This window comes from Ambystoma mexicanum, chromosome 14 (genome assembly GCF_040938575.1).
Source record: "Ambystoma mexicanum isolate Mex_15411 chromosome 14, UKY_AmexF1_1, whole genome shotgun sequence".
NCBI lineage: Eukaryota > Metazoa > Chordata > Amphibia > Caudata > Ambystomatidae > Ambystoma > Ambystoma mexicanum.
This window is the reverse complement of record NC_090940.1, coordinates 97,468,011-97,486,162: the sequence shown is the minus strand read 5'-3', so window position 1 is coordinate 97,486,162 and position 18,152 is coordinate 97,468,011. Positions and strand designations below refer to the sequence as shown.

Sequence of the window (18,152 nt, the reverse complement as noted above, 5' to 3'; positions counted from 1 at the left end):
TTCCGCCCATTGGAACCGGCAGAAGGACTCTAGCCAGAGTCCCTCCCCCGTAAGTGCTCAGACTACGCCAGTTCTGCTGAAGCCCTTCAACGTTCTGGCCGCAGGCTAGTCTCACTCGCTTGAGCCATGCCATAAGAGGTAAAGCCTCTCCAAGCCTCACAGCTCTTGCTGTCGCAGCGAGTCCTCAGACACCACATGCTACAGTCATGGGAGCCAGAAATGGATATCTGCATAACACACAGGCCTTTAATCCGAAGGCTTTCTTGGTCATTTTGACAAAAAATGTAAGGACCATCTCAATTAAAATCGAATTATGGATAATATCATTTGTGTGATGGTTGAAGACCTGGATTCGGAGCGTGTCCCAAAGTAACGCTACCTGAGGCAGTGAAAAAGACAATGTGGGAGCAGGCCAGGTGGCACCCCTTATACCAAGGGAACTGTTACATTCCATGGAGTCCCCAAGGCACCCTCACACTGCCGTGGGTATCGGTGGCACAACATAGCACTGTGAGAGCGTGATTCCAAGCGGCTGAGCATTTCCCAGACAAGGAATCAGCAGAGCCGATTGTATACATTAGGAAGATTTTTCAGCACCATTCTTTGTGTGTGCCTGCTTCCGTCCAATCTGCAACAAACATGTTAAATCCTGCAGCAGAGGAGAGAAGAAACTTGGAGCCCCTTTGGAATGAACATTCCTGTCAGCGATTTGCTAGAGAAGCTTCAGATTTCTCGAGCACATCTGCTGCAGGGACCTACTCGGACATAAGTAGGCCATGATGCATCTGCAGCAGATCCTGTTCATCAGCTGGCTCATCTAGCAAGCAGGAATGCTGGCTGATGGGGTTGATTTTGATCAGCAGAGTTTGCTTCGCTGCTGTGCATTCTTGCATGATGCCATTCTGAGGAGGCATATATAATATGAACCTTTCAGACAGCCTAGATTTTAGACATGAACTGAAAATTGAGTCTTCAAACAAACAACTAGGTAACAAGTTAAAGATGACTCGGGCCAAGGCTTGGTGGTAGGTCCCAATGACCTCATGGGTAGAGCCTCAGTATGGGGTCTAGATACAATACTCCAAGAGCACTTCAGAGGAACTTTTGTAACTGATACTGTACAGAATGGATTACCGCTCTCCCATGAGGCAGTGCAAACAGGATGTATACGACAGCTTGAGGGCGCAGGTATGCCCACCTCCATACTCCAGGTTATGTAATGAAGGTGGGCTTAGCTGCCCGAGAACCAGAATGCGGATCACGTGAATGCTGCGTCTGCTCCTGGGTACCGCTCTGTGTCACAGAAAGATCCTTGAAAGGACGTGGTCTTGGTCACGTGGTTAAGCCAAGTGGAATTGTATTAGGCTGCGATGCTCCTATAAAACAATCACCCCAGGATGTACTGTTAGGAAGTTTGTTGTTAAAATAACAGACTAAACGTAACATACTGACTTTTCCTTATGAAGCACATTCTGTAAAACAGTATAAAACTCCGAGGTTTCTATGCTTGGATTTTTGGGTGATGAGCTGCGGGTTTTGACGAAGGGAGACGAAAATAAAATAAATACAAGGAGAGCGTGCTGTGCACGTTCAGCCTGGTCCAAGTGTCGAAAGGACTGACTTGCAGAGCTTGAAGGCTCATGAGGGGGTGAAGGCGGGTGCGGATGCTCATGGGCCCCATATTCAGTCGATTGTCCAATATTATTGCTGCACAAACGTCTGGTTCAACCTAGAGGGGCTGGATATCCCATCGTAGGGAGAAAAGGGAACAGGACGTAGGAGTGCTCTAGTGCAATTCTCAAGAGGGACCTTTGCTCCAATTTTCAAGGACAGAGTCTATAGGATGTTCAATGGCAAAATCCAGTCCCACACAATACATGAAGAGATGGCAAGTTAAAATATATCAAATCTGGAATCTATTGTTACAAGCAAGTTAAAAGGGTGGGGAGGGTTATTAATATAGGGAGGTGGGTTTGGGAGGGGGATTCCCCTCCAAAATATATAAACAAAACACGTCGCTAAGTTTTTTCAAAATAATTTCTCCGAAAAGTTATTTCGAAAAAACTCATGTCGGTAAAACTACATCGACACACCTGTCTGGATAAAAGCAGCAGGAGCTCTTTTTGAATCATGTCAGATCAAATTAAAGCAGTCTAATATGGTCAACAGAAAAGATATTCCCACCTACGTAGGCATGGCACCTGTAAAAAGGCAGATAACTTAACACCGGAAACAACTATCATAATCCCTTTACTAAAGCAATGTCCCATGTAGCATGTGGGCATGCCATGACTGCACTGAATGAAAGGACAGGCAAAGACTCTTACATGGCCCTCCATGCCTTCCTGAGGGATCCAGTCTTTCCAGCCGCTCCTCCCAGCCTTCAATCGGATGCTCTCATCAGGCCACTGCAGTTCCTTTCGCTTCGAGAGGTTTATGGTTTCCAACACTTGACCAGGATCTACTATCTTCAGAGTCGGGAAGACAAACAGATGTGTATTAGTTTCATCACTCGAGCCTTCTAAATAACAAGACTCTTTCAGAGTCACTTAACCGAGAAATTCTTGGTACTACCTTCATGGTCAGGAAATGCATGCAGAAAGTAAGGAAACCGTACACTGAACAGTTTATTTTGCTTTTTCAAGTCTAAGGCAACATTATAAAAACACAACTGTTATTAAAATGCTTAGAAGTGAGCGCAATCTGGCATTAAGCACTACATAATAGGACAGATTACAGTAGTCTTACTTGTAATGAAAAGACTTGCTCCCTTTTATTGCCAATCTCATTCCTCTTGTCCACCTTCTGTTATAACATTTTTCCAAGGGAAGGTATGATTGAAGACAAGCTGACCACTGTTCGATATTTCTACACTAGGGGTCTGCAACTCTTGCTTCGCCAGATGTTGTGGACTACAACTCCCATCAGCCCTAGTCGGTGAGGCATTATGGGGTTATAATCCAACACATCTGGAGAGCCAAAGGTTGCAGACCCCTGCCCTAGACCCTAAATCTATGGTTCACGAAGATAAATCCAGAGCTAGGTTGCAGTTGGTCTATATGCCCGACTTCCCCAGGGGTACACTTGGCAGAGCAGTAAAGGCTGTACTCCCCAAGATGGGAGCAGGATGGTAAAAAGGTACATGCAACACCACAAGATAAGTAAATGTCCACCACAGAGTGAGTGTGTGTATGTGTGTTCTTTTTATAGGCTTTAACAGACATGAGAATACAGTATGTAAGAAGTACACCGCTTTTTAGAAATAGTCTCTTTGGGTTGGTGACTTCTGAAAGTAACTGGAAAAGCGCAAGGATTCATCCAGTCTTTCGTCCCTAAAAAACGCACGTTTAGGGGTTTTAGACCTTAGAAAAACCTAATGCGGTTCATCGGTACGAAGTCAATAGTAGAACACTAGGGTTATAGTAAAACAGAGCTAAACAAGGCTTGCATTTTGGCAGATCGGGCACAATTAGCATGTATACTCTGATTGTGCCCAATCTTTTCCTATAGGCGAATATTAGCCAATGTGACAGACGAGCAGAAAGCCCCTAGTTACAGGAGCTGTCAAAGTAGCAGTTCAAAAATGGGGGTGCTGGGTATGATGCGATATAGAGCAGCTACTCTAAGCTAGCGCCTCCGGCAGTCGGAGGTTGTGCATCCCATCTACCGCCAGTCCTTGTGCACTAGATTGGCACACGAGATGAGTCGTGAAGGAGCCTGAAACTGCTATTCAATGGAATCAAGAGTCCGGACCCACTCATTCCAGGGAAGGGAAGGGTGCACTGGTGTGCTTCCCACCTGCTCGTTTAAAGAAGTCTGAATTGTTCAGAGGCCAACAATACTCACAGTAGGTTGCAGGTTTGGTGAGATGCTACCTTGCCTTACAAGGCCGAGTTGTCTTCAGCTGTTTCAGGTAGATATCCACATTCTTACAATGATCTCTGGAGCCAGCCTCAAAGCAAGCATACTGCAGAATTCCAACATTCCAATCTGGGATGGTCATTGCATTCCAATCTTCCTGGGCAAACACTCAGGATGCAGATTCAACAGTGAATCAAAGCACACAGCCATTCATGCATCTGGTCAGATCTGCTCATGGCTACTCCGATTCACATATCTGGAGTCTTAGGAAGGCTATGAACATGCGGTGCTATGGGCACACACTTGTTTCCATGCTTACCAGTTAACACTGTCTCACTGGATTTCTAAACCTAGGCTGTCTTTTTGCCCAATTTAAAGAAATTCTGGACCAGCATGCATCTTTGTCGCCATTCACTGACTTACACAAGGAATTGGGAAATGGAGTAAGGGTACCTTTGGGGTATTCTAACCTGGGAGTGCTAGGGATTCCCAATGATAGATATATATATATATATATATATACACACACTGCAAGTGAGGCCCAGAAGGCAGACTCGCTGGGAGCAAAGGTTGGTAAACTATACGATGAAAAGCAAAAATGTCAGGGGACTCAATGATTCACAGATACTGGCCGATTACCTGATGGTAGAAAACTACAGTAATCAGAAGCCCTTGGGAAGAGACGAGAAGAGGCCAAAGTAGTCATACAAGGGTCTTGTAAAATCCTCTTGAGTGTCGAAAGTCTTGGCCAACAGATGATTGAGAAGCTAAGGGAAAGGAGTCCCGTTTGCTGAGGTCCCTATGAACAATATGTTGTAAAAGTTGGCGAGAGTGAACCCAGCAGACGGGAGCTGACAAAGAGGGACAAAGCCCAAAGAAATGTAAATAAAAAGTCATTAAAACGGCTGAAAGTTAAAAGGTGAACTGTCTTTGTGCAAAGCCATAGTGAAACCCGGAAGAGGGAGGCTGAGAACGGAGACAAATATTCGAAAGGGGTCAGCGCCCGGAAGAGGGAGGCCTAGGGGTGAATAACCATCACCCTAGAAAGAGGGAATAAGCATAGTGGACCTGGCAAAGGGAGGCTGAGATTTAGGAAGGGTCTATGCCCGGAAGAGGGGGACGCAGGGGTGATCAATCCTCACCTCGAGAACAATGGGAAATGAACTTGCGTTTGTTATTTTGTTTCATTTCTTTTGGAACCATCAGACCCTTGGAAGCAGGAGACTCTGCTACCGAAGGTTCTGATATCGATAAAGAACTGTTTCAGGGGTCTACACTCAGAAGAAGGGGACCCAGGGGCAAAGCCATCACCCAGAGTGAACTGTGGAATAGAACTTTTTGTTCGTTTGTTGGATACATCAGGCAAGAGACTTTTTAATGAAGAGACTTTACCATCGAAGAATCTGATAGCTGCAACGGAACTGTCAGCTCGTGCTGAGGAAGCTCAAGCATGTACTGTGTTAGTTAGAACAGAACTGTCGGCTCGTTCTGAGAAAGCTCAAGCGTATGCTGTGCTTCAAGGTCCCACCTTGTACCATGCTGAAAACTTAGGGAAGGGAGACCCCTTGCTAAAGCCATCCCGACTTATGATTTGAGAACCCTTCTTTCTTTATTGAAACCCTATCCCATACTCTTTCTGTAATTCGTTGTAAGGATTTGTCAATATTTTTTTTAGTATAGGCCCTTTTATTTGACAACGCCACTAGGATTGCCTTATTTTTCATTTGATGGTCAACGCTTACTCCCACCTTAGATTTAGGTGAGGAGTTTTTCCACCTGCATTTATAGTTCAATAAACACCCTTGAACTGTGATCACTTGTGTCTGTCTTGACTGTTGCCACCATGAGTTCCTTACAGATCCAATGCAGTAGTTTTCAGTAGCATGCGTTCATAGTATAGAGGCATGGTTCGGTTTTTGAACATGCGTGTACCAGAAGAATAGAAAGACGAGGACCAATATTAAGACACTGTGTACATCAGCTTTTGCTCCCGTAAGAGCACACGCTTGTTTGTTTTCTTTTTACGCACAAATCAGATGATCGCGCACAGGTCGCCAAGGCATTACAAGGACAGTAAGATACAGTGCCAATTACTCAAAGAAATAGTTCAGGGAGAGACAATGCGGTTGAAGTTCATAACATCCACAACTCAGTTCTGGATTTAGGAAGTGACCTTAGTATAGTCAATGTAATTTACGTATTTCTCAGCTCAATAGCATCAAACCAGAAAGATTGTGTAGTTAAAAGAAAATAAGTAAATGTTTGATATCTCTTTTTTTGAGGTTTCTTTGTTGATTGTTCACACTCCTCTTAGGGGTTACAGAGGAGAACACAGGTAAAGGGAATATAAATTATGCTAAGCAAGGTTGAGAAATGTTAAAGCATGCTTTAGTTCCAGGATTATTTATCCGTCGTATCTATTGCCGTTCTTTTCCCAATCTGCAGGTTTCCAGGTGAGAAGAGATTCCTGTGTTTGTTATTTTGTCCAATTCCCCTTTCCCTCAAGGGTATTAGAGTGCAGACATGGAGAACTGAATGAACACTGAACACTTGTGGGGTCTGTGGGGTTCAGCATCTCCTGAGGGCTCATGCATATCCATGTCTAGTGGGTATGTGGGGGTGGAGGGGTGGAGTGAGTGCCTGCAGGGGAGGGTGGTGGACGGGCATGTGGGTGGTGTGGTGGAGGACGGAGCGAGGTGTGTGCATGCGTGGGGGGGTGGAGTGCGTGCATGCGTGGGGGCAGGGCGCGTGCATGCGTGGGGGGTGGAGCGCACACAAGCACGGGGGAGCGCGCGCAGGTGGTGGAGCGCACGCATGCGCAGGGGGTGGTGATGGTGTGCATGCGTTACAGAGTGTATGTGTGGGGATATGTGGAGGGTGTTTGTGTGGGGATATGTGGAGGGTGTTTGTAGGGGGTCTATGTGAGTGTGTGTAACTTGGGAAAGCCATTGTAGTGATTAAGTGTGAGCACCTCTATGGAGAATGAACCTGGGTCAAATACCCTATTCTACAGAATTTCATCCAGTCAGGAGGCTGTTATGCAAATAGATATTTCTCGTCTGTTTACAGTGCAGATGTAGACGGAGTGAAAGAAATTCCAAAGAACATGGTATTTGAACCCTGTTCGTTCTCAGTAGAGGGGTTTCCACACTCTTCTTAACATTGTGATTACTACTTTATTTTTAAGTAAATATGCAGTGTCCATCTTCCCTCCTCTGTACCATAGTAGCCCCGCTTTTACCCTCCTAAGAGTGAGGCCAGACTTCTCCTCAGTCACACTACCACAGAGTCAGACTTAACTTGGAGGTAACCGTGCATATACACTCGACTTGGTGCTAACCCTAACCAGAGGCCATACGAAAAATGTCCCTTTATCTGTATGTATAACTTTTATTGCACAGAGGATTCTTAGTCTTGTGATTGGGAATATTCAACAGCATGCAAATCTATCAAACATTCAATGCTGGAGAAACGGCATCCCTTTTTAGAATAAAATATATTTGGGTAAATCGCTACCCTCTAAGAATCAATAGCAAAACTGAGGAACGCAGCAATAACACAGGCATGGCACTCCATCTTACCTGCACTCTGTAAAGAACATCTTCCTTTTTGGCTTGTGTGTGGTTTGAGTGGCTGGAACTGCCACCAGTCTGTGTCTCATTGGTATGATTCCCAGCTTCTGTCCCTAGAAAACCCACCAAAGCGTGCCGTTTGCTTGCTGGGATGCTTTGACTGGAACTACTAGACGAAGGCATACCCACAAGAACAGCCTGGCCAGTCGAGTCTGTTTGGTTTACCATGGAAAGGCGGGACTGAATAGATGTGGGGAGATGCCGCAGGGAGATCTGACTGGTGGAAGAGCGACGACAGGGAACAAATCCAGTTGTAGAAGTGCGCAGGGAGGAATGTCGGCTGTTATAATAATATGATGACTGGCTGGCAACTGAAGCCCGAGCAGGGGAATGTCTCACTAGGCTTGACTGGACAGAATGCGAACTCTGACTGGTTCCTGAAAGGAGAAAAAAAAAATATGTCTAATTAACTGACAGGAGCAGAAATACAAATATGATGCATGCCAAAACGGTCCTTTATTTTTCATTATTGTAAAGTGAGAACATAGGCCAGCATGCATTTTTTCTAGTGTGGGGGGGAAAACATTGAAATCTAGGGGTCTGTACCAGAAACCTCCACCCCAGTTTCATAAATCTCACTGGGAAACCAGAATTCAAATTCCATGCCTTGCCCCTGCTGCCATTCAGCTGCCACACCCCAAATAAAGATTTTTAGTGCCTATTGTCTCCAACCTAGAGAGATTGTTAGGAGGGTTTTTGTTGGGTAGAATATCCATCTTGTGCGATATTCCCCTCACCTGGTGAATCCCCCCACCACTTTTTGCTGGACTACTGGGAACCCTTTTCCTCACTCACCATTTCTTGTTTTGTACGCTGGGCACCACTTTTCTGCGAGTCTACTTTCCTCTATCTTTTTCTATGGCATCTGTAATTTCCTATTGTAGTACCCAGCACCTTATGTACAGTGCAAATGGAAGCTCCTTGAACTTCCCTTTTTGGTTTGATCATTTTTCCATGTAATAACTGTTCCCAAGGATAGAGGGATACTTTTTATTCTATCTACACTTTTCCTTGCGAGATCAGCACATCCAACCTTATCTGGAGTGCTGAGGGGTTACCTTGTAACCCTTTTCTCACTTCTCCTGTAACTTTCTAGTTACAGTAACAAATCCATCTGAGTGGCTGGTGGCAGTGGATGGTTTTGTACCATTTTTGTGAAACTTACATCGCAGGCTGCCTTCGCAGCTGCAGTAAGGGACACATGGGAGACCATTGATCCATAATGGTTCCTGTCTTTTTTCACCAACTCATGATAGCTTGTTCTTCCTTGGTCTTGCTGCCATGCTGGGTGAGTGAGGTCCTGGTTTGTCTTTGCCGGAATCCCTTTGTGAAACCCACCCGAAGGCACCAAGGTGTCAGGGATGACAAGAAACTAGGTGGAATCTTAAATTCCCCACATCTGTGTCCTCCAGTGAGCCTGCCTGGATCCAGTTCAAACTGGGTCCCTGTCTGTCCTTTGGGGACAGCCCCCACCCAAGATTGAATGGAGGCATGCATGTTGAATGGCTGGGTTCCTGCATAAAAGGCGGGGATGCTGAAGCCAGAGTCAACCACTGACTATCCATTCCGAAGAGAAGGACAACGTCTGCAGCAACCTCCAAAGCCATCCGAATGACCGCTGCTGCTCCAGCCTTCTTTGCCAAGTGTTAGAAAAGATTTCTCTAAAATCTACTTTTCCTCTATAGTCCACAGACCCCAAAAACCTTGTGCATTTGTTTCTGTATACTATCCTGACTTTTTACAGCGGAGCACAGTCTTCAGCTACACTCCACTGAGCTTTCGTTCATTGTTATGGGGAAACTGACACTTGCTTCAGGCTGTCAGTACTGAGACTTTGTTGCCACTTGTTTGGTAACAGTTTATCGTTGCGCAAAGTACATTACAGTATCACGCAATGGTGTCTGTGTTTTATGATCATAGACAACCTCTAAGAATGTATTGGTGATTGTAGAATGTGCCTTGGAACAGACTTGTGGCAGCCATTTCTTGCATTTGTATAACCTTTTACCAAGCCATACCACATATACCATATTTGTCTCATGACTGTGGCTAGTCTCTAACATGGCCAGGCCACAATGTCTTGTCTGTTCCTTTGACCATTTTGTCCCTTGTCCTCTCCCCACCCCCCCTGCCCTTCTAGGGCTGAGATATCCTTATTTGGGCATGCTGTTGCCCGCAAAAGCTGCTTTGTTCGTGGGACCCTGCAGGTTACATGTGTAGGTACCCAGGAAGTGGTCTGTGACTGTCTGGTCCCAAACCACACTACTGGTGCCAGAGAGCCTGGTATGCATGAGAGCACGAGAACCACAGTGGTCCCCGATTGGACCACTGCTGGTGCGCATGCATGGAGCGGATCCTGGCATAGGTAGGCTGGGTGCAAGCACTCACCTGACTGTTGATATGAGGAGGGGTGCTGCATTCATTCTAGCAGATCAGCAACAAATCAGAACCGACCTGCAGACAGAACCAAGTATCCCGCAGAGCTGAGCAGAACAAAGGACGATCCGGAGATGCACTGAAGAGGGCTGGAACCCGAATCCCGTTGTAGCCCTGATTTGCACTTGATCTCAGAAGACCTGGGATGGTGCTTTGAACCCTTGGAGTGGTGGGAACAATAACTCTTGAAGTCTCCTGGTAACCCCACAAGTGAGCCTGTTTGGAAGTGTCCCTGGGGCATCCAGTGGACTATCCCGCTTAATCCTTGGTTGCCACGTTGGAGCGTCACCGTTCTGACCCAAGACTTTGGAGAATCCCAGCTTATCCAACAAAGCACCCTTCTGACGAATTTCATTGTCCCAGCACCTTTAGGTTGTGAGATAGGAGCCCCTCAAGACATGCCAAGTCTGGACCAAAACCGAGCAAAGGGCGCGAGTAGTGAGATCACTTATAAGGGGCCCTTTGTTCATCCAAATGCATTTACGTATTGAAGGTTATATTTTGGGCCGCTCTCTGGCTTTGGCAGTATTCTCTTCCTAAAGCCCTCCAAAAGTCAGGAACAGCTTTGTTCATTGTAGAAGATCCTTTTCCGACTCTCGGAACCAGTTTGACCCCTTCAGAATTCTTCCCCAAATTTTTTCCTGCTCCCTAAGAAGTACTTTTTGAACCTTGTGCACGACTGGGCTCTTTTACACGCACATCGAAAATGGAGCACGAGGCTCCATTCATCTTAGGGCTGGACTTATAAAGAAAGTAAGGGTTGCCATCTCTGAAGACTGTTGGTGCTATAAAAAGGTATTGACCCTTTTCCTTTGCAAGTATTGGTGGAGTTAGTAACTTCTTGCACTGACTGCCAGTGAGTGCATATATATTACATCGCGTGTTGCTTGCATGGTGTTTAATATTGCATTTCAGTATTCATTTGTGTTGTTATTGGGCCTATAATAAATAGAACATTTTTGTATGCTTTCGAATTTTAATTCTTGGTGTTTTATTGTGTGTGCTCATTGGAGACCCCCCGATCACCCTCACTCCCCCTGAGATTTAGACTCGACTGCTCTCCAAGCTACTGTAAATCGGTCTGGCTATCTTCCATGAAGTGTCCCCTGGTGGCCTCCTAAACATCTGTCTACCAAGCCAGAGTTTAGAAATCCACTCTAACACCAAGCAACAGGAAAGCTCTGATCCAGACACCTTTCTCCCTTAGGCTGGTGGGACCAACCAGTCTGAAGACGACTTGCATTGTGGGTCATCCCTCAACAAGCTGTGACCTTTTCTGGCTGCAATTCCCCAATACCCTGGGACCCACGCCCCTTGTGCGGTGCATCACCTTCCGAAGATCAAATCCTGCCAAAACTTTTGTGGGCTGCTTCTGGACCACCAGAGGCAAGATTCTGCTCACTGAAGTCCCCCCTTCGAAGTGCTGGACCAAGAGAGCATGCCAAATCGGCCGGGCAGTCACCGGTTTTCACTGGTGCTTTGAAAAGGGTGCCAAAACCACAGAACCGAGAATAATCTGTTGCTTAAGGCCTCTCCACTCAACTGCTGCAAGATTCACTCGAGTGTCCCTTCTTCCATCTGCCTGATCAAGGATCCAGTGACCGGTCTGCTGCATCGTGGGGCCATCATGATGCATCATCTTCTTCGCGTTTAAGGTACTGAGAGACTCTTGGTATAACTTACCTAGAGTTGCTTTGCTGTTGCTGGAGTGCTGATTTGTGTGTTTGGGAGGTTTCCCCATACACGCTTGTCCAGGTCTAATGCCTGTGTCCTTACAGGGAGCCTTCTACAAAGTCCCTGAACCCCCCTCACCCGTGTCAACAAAGAAGTGAACTTACTTGCTACAACCCTTCCTCTGGAACTCTCGACATTCTACAGCTTGTGTCTACCTGTTTTGCTCACCAATCTGACTCTGAGAAACTCATAAATAGATAGGGATGGACTTTTAAAGCCTAAGGCCTCTGAGAATTTAATGCAAGTCTTTCCTGCTCTGTGTTGGGTTTGGTTAATGAATTATTTTGTGGAACCGGGATTCTGAATTTAACTGCCAGAGTGATGTTACTTACCTTGGATTGCTTGCAACCTCTTCTACAAGTGTGTGTACAGTAATTTTACGTACCAGTATTATCCTCCAGTGATTGTTGGTCGATTAATACTCATGCTAACCTGAAGAAACTCTTTCCCTTACCTGAATTCTATTTTAAGGTTTACTATCAAATTGAGTTACACCTGCAAATGTCTTACTATATACATGTATACATTTTCTCTTACCTGAATCGTCAAGTGAACTTGACATGGCCTAGTTTGTAAAATAAATACTTATATTTATATATACCTGCAAGTGTGTGTCTTCTTGACTGTTTCTGTGCTCAAATGTCTTTGTACTCTACTACAGCCCTTCTCCCTCCCAGACCAAGCCCGGCTGCTCAGCCATTGCTACCAAACGTTTTGAGTAGTTCAGGCCTATACTAAGAGTTGGAGCCCTGTATATTAAAGGGGAGTCTTCTACAGCCCTACCATAGGTGGTCTTCAGTCAAACTCTCTAACCATTTTCCAAAATCACCACCTGGAGTAGGACTTGTAAAAGCCAGCTTAAGGTTAAGCAAGGCTATTTATAACCCAGTTGAGAAAAAGCAACTCTCTTAAGTAGCGTTGACCAACCTGCAAGGCGGAACTAAGGAGGAAGGGGCACTGTTGTGTTTTCCAGTTAACACTTCGAAGACCTGATAAGGAAAAGACCCATGTAGATAAGTTATACAAATAACACTCAGTTACTAGAATACTTCACTAAGGCACACTTTAAATATTTCAAGTTAAGTACAAATACTTTATTCAAATACTGTGACGATTCACCTACTCTTGTCCAGTCCCCCCAAATGGGAACCCATTTCCATGAGGATAGGGTGGTGAGGCTGCTAGCCGATAGTCCCTCTAGGTGTGGTTTCATGCGGGAGAGTGACTCCCACATGGGGACAAGGACGATCAATTAGGGTACAACCCATTGAACAACATCATAACCCCACATTCCTTAACACCCCCCCTCAATTCCAAACCACTATACTGAGAGACCAATGTATTTCTGTAGTACCTGGGGTACAGCCAAGACAGAAAATACTAGGACGAAGAAGAGCACAGAAATCAGTAGGATTACTGACTGTGCTAGTACTGAGACGAGGTGGCTCAAAGGAGGCATGAGCAACACCAAGGAGCCATTGACATGCGTTGACGTTACGCTGGGGCACAGTAAGCCCTACGAAGAGGAAACAGAAGGACTCTGCGTCTTCCTTCCCTGTTGGAGAGGCCGCGAGATCCGAAGTCTGCACTGGACCGGCAGAGGACACCGGCGAGTGGCTTAGGGAGTCCTTGACGGGTCCTGCGTCGGCAGGACTGAGCCCAGTGGAAAGCCAGCGAGGCAGTGGCATTGACCTCCAGGAGGAGGTGGACCGCGTGGTCCCCGAAAGGTGCCGAGACTGCAAGGAGCCACAACCCGCAGAGCCGCTGCAGTAGCAGTAACGAAGCAGATCGCTGCAGGAAGCGGGAAGGAGACTGCTCCTAGTACCTGGGGAGAACAGCTCTGTGCAAGCAAGTCCAGGAAGGTAACGGGAAGCATAGGCAGACCGCTAGGGATATGGGAGGCAGAGGGGGAAGAGTACAGAGGTCTCTGCTTCACGCCGGGGCAAGTGTGAGGTCTGTCAGGGGGCCATCAAGTGTCAGGGACCCCAAACCAGGTGAAGAATGGATAAAAGGAAATCTTCCGTAGACCAGTGGCAAATATATAAGCCCACTGACTACCAGAGAAGGGTCTGGGACCCCAAGATAGTGAAAGAGTGTCAAGATAAAACCAAAGTTGAAAAAGAACTCCAAAAAAAACAGAGAAGAGAGACATTTTTCTGGTGAGGAAAGTGAATCCTTTAAAGTACACTGAAGAAACGCCAGGGGAAGAGAATCATTCCCCCTAGCCTTCTTGTGAACTATATTTGAGAGGGCAGAATGGTACCAGGAAAAGAGTCATTCTCCTGGCCCAGAAAGTTAACTGTACACGGTGTTGGAACTACAAGCCAGGTGAAGGAAGTCATTTATTGTATTTGTATTTATTTTTACATTTTTGAAACGCCCAGACCTGAAGGTATCACGGCGATGGTACAATACAAAGGTGCACAGAACAAGACACATGGTAGTCAGTCGCCTGGTTATGAGACTGAGGACAACAGTTACTTATTTATCAAATAACTGGGTCTAAACATGTTTTTTTGAAGGTGGGGAATGATTGTTTCTGACAAGGGCAGGCAGTGAGATCTAGAGTGCGGGTGCCGTGACGCAGAAGCTGACTCCACCTGCTCTTTTGCTCTTGTGCCGCAGGGTACACAGCGAGATGGTGGAGCTAGATCCAGGTGCACGCACATGGGCAATTTGGGTAATGCAATTGAGATACAGGGGGGCCTCAATGTAAATGCAGTGGTGTGTGATGGACAGGGTTTTGAATTCTACTCTGGATTTGACGGGGAGCCAGTGGGATTCATGTCTGGTGGTTGAGATGTGGTCAGAGTGTTTGAGGCTGAGGGCAGAGCCTAGGCTTTATTTTGGAGTAGCTGGAGTTTGGACAGGTTGGCAGACGAGCATACTCGAGCAATATTCGAGTTTCGAGAGGATCAGTGCTTGTGCAAGTGTGAGACAGTTGCTCAGTGAGAGGAACTGTCTACTCGAGAGAAGTCTGGTTGTGTAGGCGGTGGCTGATGCCAGGGCATTAATGTGTCTGGACAGGGATAGGTCTGCTTCCAGGTATACTCCCAGAGTTTTAATTTGTTCAAGCACAAGGATGGATGTGCCTGCTGTCAATGCAAAAAGAAGAAAGTGTCTAAAACTGAGTGGGGAGCCAATGATGATGAGCACATTTTATTTCATCATTGGAGGCCTAAGTTATGCGTGGCCATCCAATTCTGAATTGTGCTGTAAACTATTTTGCCAGTGTCACGATTTATGATCACCCGTGAGAGAGAAGAATTTGTGTCATCGCAAAGTTGGTGTAAATGATCCCTCCAGCATCGAGGAGATCAAAAAGGGGTTTGTGTAGGTGTTGTAGAGGGTGGGCGAGAGACAAGATTCTTGCGGCATGCAGAGCAGGGCAGGAATGGCATCAGCTGTAGATTTCCCCTATGAACATACGTGTGGTTTAACCACTAAGAAAGGATCTGATCCACAGGGTGGCTTCTGGGGAGAAATGGAAGTGCCGGCTGAGGTGTTGGCACATGATGTGATTGTGAAGGTCGAAAGCCACAGAGAGATCAAGCAGGAGGAGGACAGCTAGTTTGCTGGAATCACGGATGGAGTGCATTTGTATAAGTCCAGTAAGGCTGTTCCTGTACTGTGCTTAGGGCGAAATCCAGATTGCCTTTTGCCTAGAAGATGGTTATTCTCCAAGAACTGCTGGAATTGGGAACGGTACTGTGGTAGTTGGTGGGGATTGAGGGGTCCAGGGAGTTTTTTTTTCTTCTTTTTTTAATAGGGGTGTAACCCAGGTAGATTTGATGGTGGAGGGCACTATGCTCGTAGAGAAAGATGCGTTTGCAAACTCTGATTTTGGGAGTAAGTGAAGGAGCACAGAGCTTCACTATGTGGGCTGGACAAGAGTCGCCTTTGCAATTTGTGGGTTTAAGCGTCCTAATAGAGGTGCCTACGCGCTCCTGGGTGACTTGGCTAACAGTGAAAAGGGGGGTATTGGTGGTGAGGACCCCTATAATGGGGGGCCTCCGGGTTAGGCGCAGGTGCGTTGTTAGCGAGTAGGCCCTTTTTAGCAGTGATTTTAGTTAGTAGTGATTCCATTTTATGAGTGAGGGCGTCAGAACGCGTCCCAGCGATAGATGGGATGGGAGTTTTCAGTTCTCTGAGAATTGCAAACAATTCTTTACTGTTGGAGCTTGAATTAGCGATTCTATCGTAACTATTAGATATGCAGGTGAAGACCGCTTTCTTGTTAAAGACTGCAGTGTTGAGTGTCTGAGTGTTTTTGCATAGATGTTCTTAAGCTCTTTTTTCCCTGCTTAGGAGGACCGATTCCTAGGAAAACCAGGTGTTGTTGGCTTTGTGAGGTTTAGGAACATTAGATTTGATAGGAGCATGCCAGTCGACTGCCTGGAGCAGGACGGCATGAGAATGGTTGGCCAGGTTGTGAGCAGTGTGTGTTTGGGATGGGGCATTGGTGCCGAGTGAAGCGAGGAGAGAAGATTTTAGATCCTCATGCTTCAGATTGCATGTGTTGCAGACATGACTAGGGCTCAGTGGAATAGGAAGGGTTTTATGGAGCTTCGACAGGGAGAGATTGAAGAGGATGAGGAGGTGATCAGACCACAGAATCGGTTCAATGCAAGATAGGTTGATGTTTGCATTGGCCACGAGTATTCAATCCAGGATGCGTCCTTTGGAATGGGTGGGGTCCGTTAAGAGTTGGGTGAAGGTCATGTTGCTGAGAGCAGCTGCAAGGACAGTTGCTCTGGGGTCAGTGGCATCATTATATCAGAGATTGAGGTCTCCTAGGATGATGCATTTGGTGAGGGGTTTCATAAGTGGTGTGATCCGGAGCGGGATGTCAAGGTCAGGGAGGCTGGGACCGTTTGGTTGCCTGTTGATCAAACGCCAGTTAAATGTGGTTTGAGGGTCAGTGGTCAACCTCAGGAGTAGCATTTCGTACCGTGGGGTGGATGGCAGTGGGTAGGTCTTGATTTTAAAGGAGGATTTGGCTATGAGAGCTATTCCCCCTCCTATCCCATCTAGCCAATCTGACGTGTAGATCGCATAGTTCGGTGGGATGGCCATGGAGAGCAAGGGGCCGGAAGCCTCATGGAGCAAGGACTCCGTAGTGTAGCTAGGACATTGAGTTGTAGCTCAAGGATGAGGTCGAAGGTTTCAACTGCATGTGCCTCTAGGCATCCTTTAACAAGAGGACATTGTGGGAACACCACCTGTATAAGGGAAGAGAGTCATTCTCCAGGAAAAGGAACTTTCTGTTGGTTTATATTATTCTTTAGTTGCAGTGTAAGGGAGAAGTTGGGTAAGAGAGACAACGGTGCCCTTTGATTTCAATGGACATTCTTACAGATTTGTTAGTATTTGTTTTAGGCAGGGAAACCCCTCTTACAGATGGCGATAGTGAGTTTCATTTCACTACAATAAAAGTCTATAGCAACCAATATGCCACCATTGGGTCAGATTCCTTCTTCGACACCTTTACAATACACAACTCAGTCCGGTAACCCACTATAGGTTGCACACTACTTTAGAATCACAAGTTGTTATTCAAACAATAGATGCATTCACCAAATTAGGGAGAAGGTTTAAGTTACTTACCTCTAACTATTGTTATCCAGCATGGGTCTAGCATGGATTCACATGCCCATGAATAACGAATACATAGCAGTACAACATTACATGGGCGATGGCAAGGCTGAACAGAAGCAATTACACGTACCCCTGGAACAGACTCATCTCAAGCAAACAGGTTGCGTAGCAGTGCTTGGCTGACTCTGGACTCCTCCCTGGAATCCTTGTCGACGCAGTAGAATTACGTTAAGGTGTGAGTGGACCTCCATGTAGCAGCCCTGCAGATGTAGAGCAGGGGCACACCAGACAGGAACGTCGTCGCAGCGATCACTCTGGAGGAGTGGGCTCTCGGACAGCTGAGCAGAGGTAGGTTAGCCAACCGATGACAGTGCGTGATGCAGCAGGAGAGCCACCTTCTAATGGAAGTCTTGGACAAGGCCTTCCCATGGTCACAGGACCAAAGTTCACGAACAGCTGTTAAGTCCTCTGATAATTCTTTGTGCGTGTGACGTAGAACTTCTGGACACAAGCAACGTCCAGCAAATGCAAGGCCCTTTCCGCCGGCGATGAAGATTTCGGGAAAAAAACCCAGTTAACACCAAAGGCTTATTGAGGTGGAATTCCGAACAAACCTTTGGAATGAAGAAGGGTAGCGCACGTAGCACCACCCTTGATTTGTGCAAAGTCAGGTATGGTTGTTTGGAGGATAGGGCCTGGATCTCACCTACCCTCCTGGCAGAGGTGACGGCCACCAGGAAAGCCGTTTTCCACGAGAGGACCTTGAACAGGGCCTGATGCAGTGGCTCAAAGGGAGCCCCCATGAGCCTTGTCAGAACCACGTTAAGTTCCCACGCCAGGGCAGGAGCCTTTACCAGCTGGAAAGATCTGAAAAGGCCTTTGAGAAACTCC

The 18,152-nt window shown here is 46.5% G+C and overlaps 1 protein-coding gene across 5 annotated transcripts in view; it reads right to left on the bottom strand.

Moving 5' to 3' along the window:
• PCNX1 (pecanex 1) overlaps nucleotides 1–18,152 on the bottom strand; it is a 1,666,514-nt gene that overhangs the window by 22,150 nt on the left and 1,626,212 nt on the right. For 4 of the 5 annotated variants that reach the window (XM_069638595.1, XM_069638598.1, XM_069638597.1 and 1 more), the window contains exons 34-35: nucleotides 7,443–7,870; nucleotides 2,328–2,468 (exon numbers count right to left, since the gene is read on the bottom strand). In XM_069638595.1, the coding sequence (XP_069494696.1) occupies nucleotides 2,328–2,468; nucleotides 7,443–7,870 (569 nt within the window). Of the gene's footprint in view, nucleotides 1–2,327; nucleotides 2,469–7,442; nucleotides 7,871–12,590; nucleotides 12,653–18,152 lie in introns of those variants that run through there. The other variant, XM_069638600.1, reaches the window with a different exon arrangement.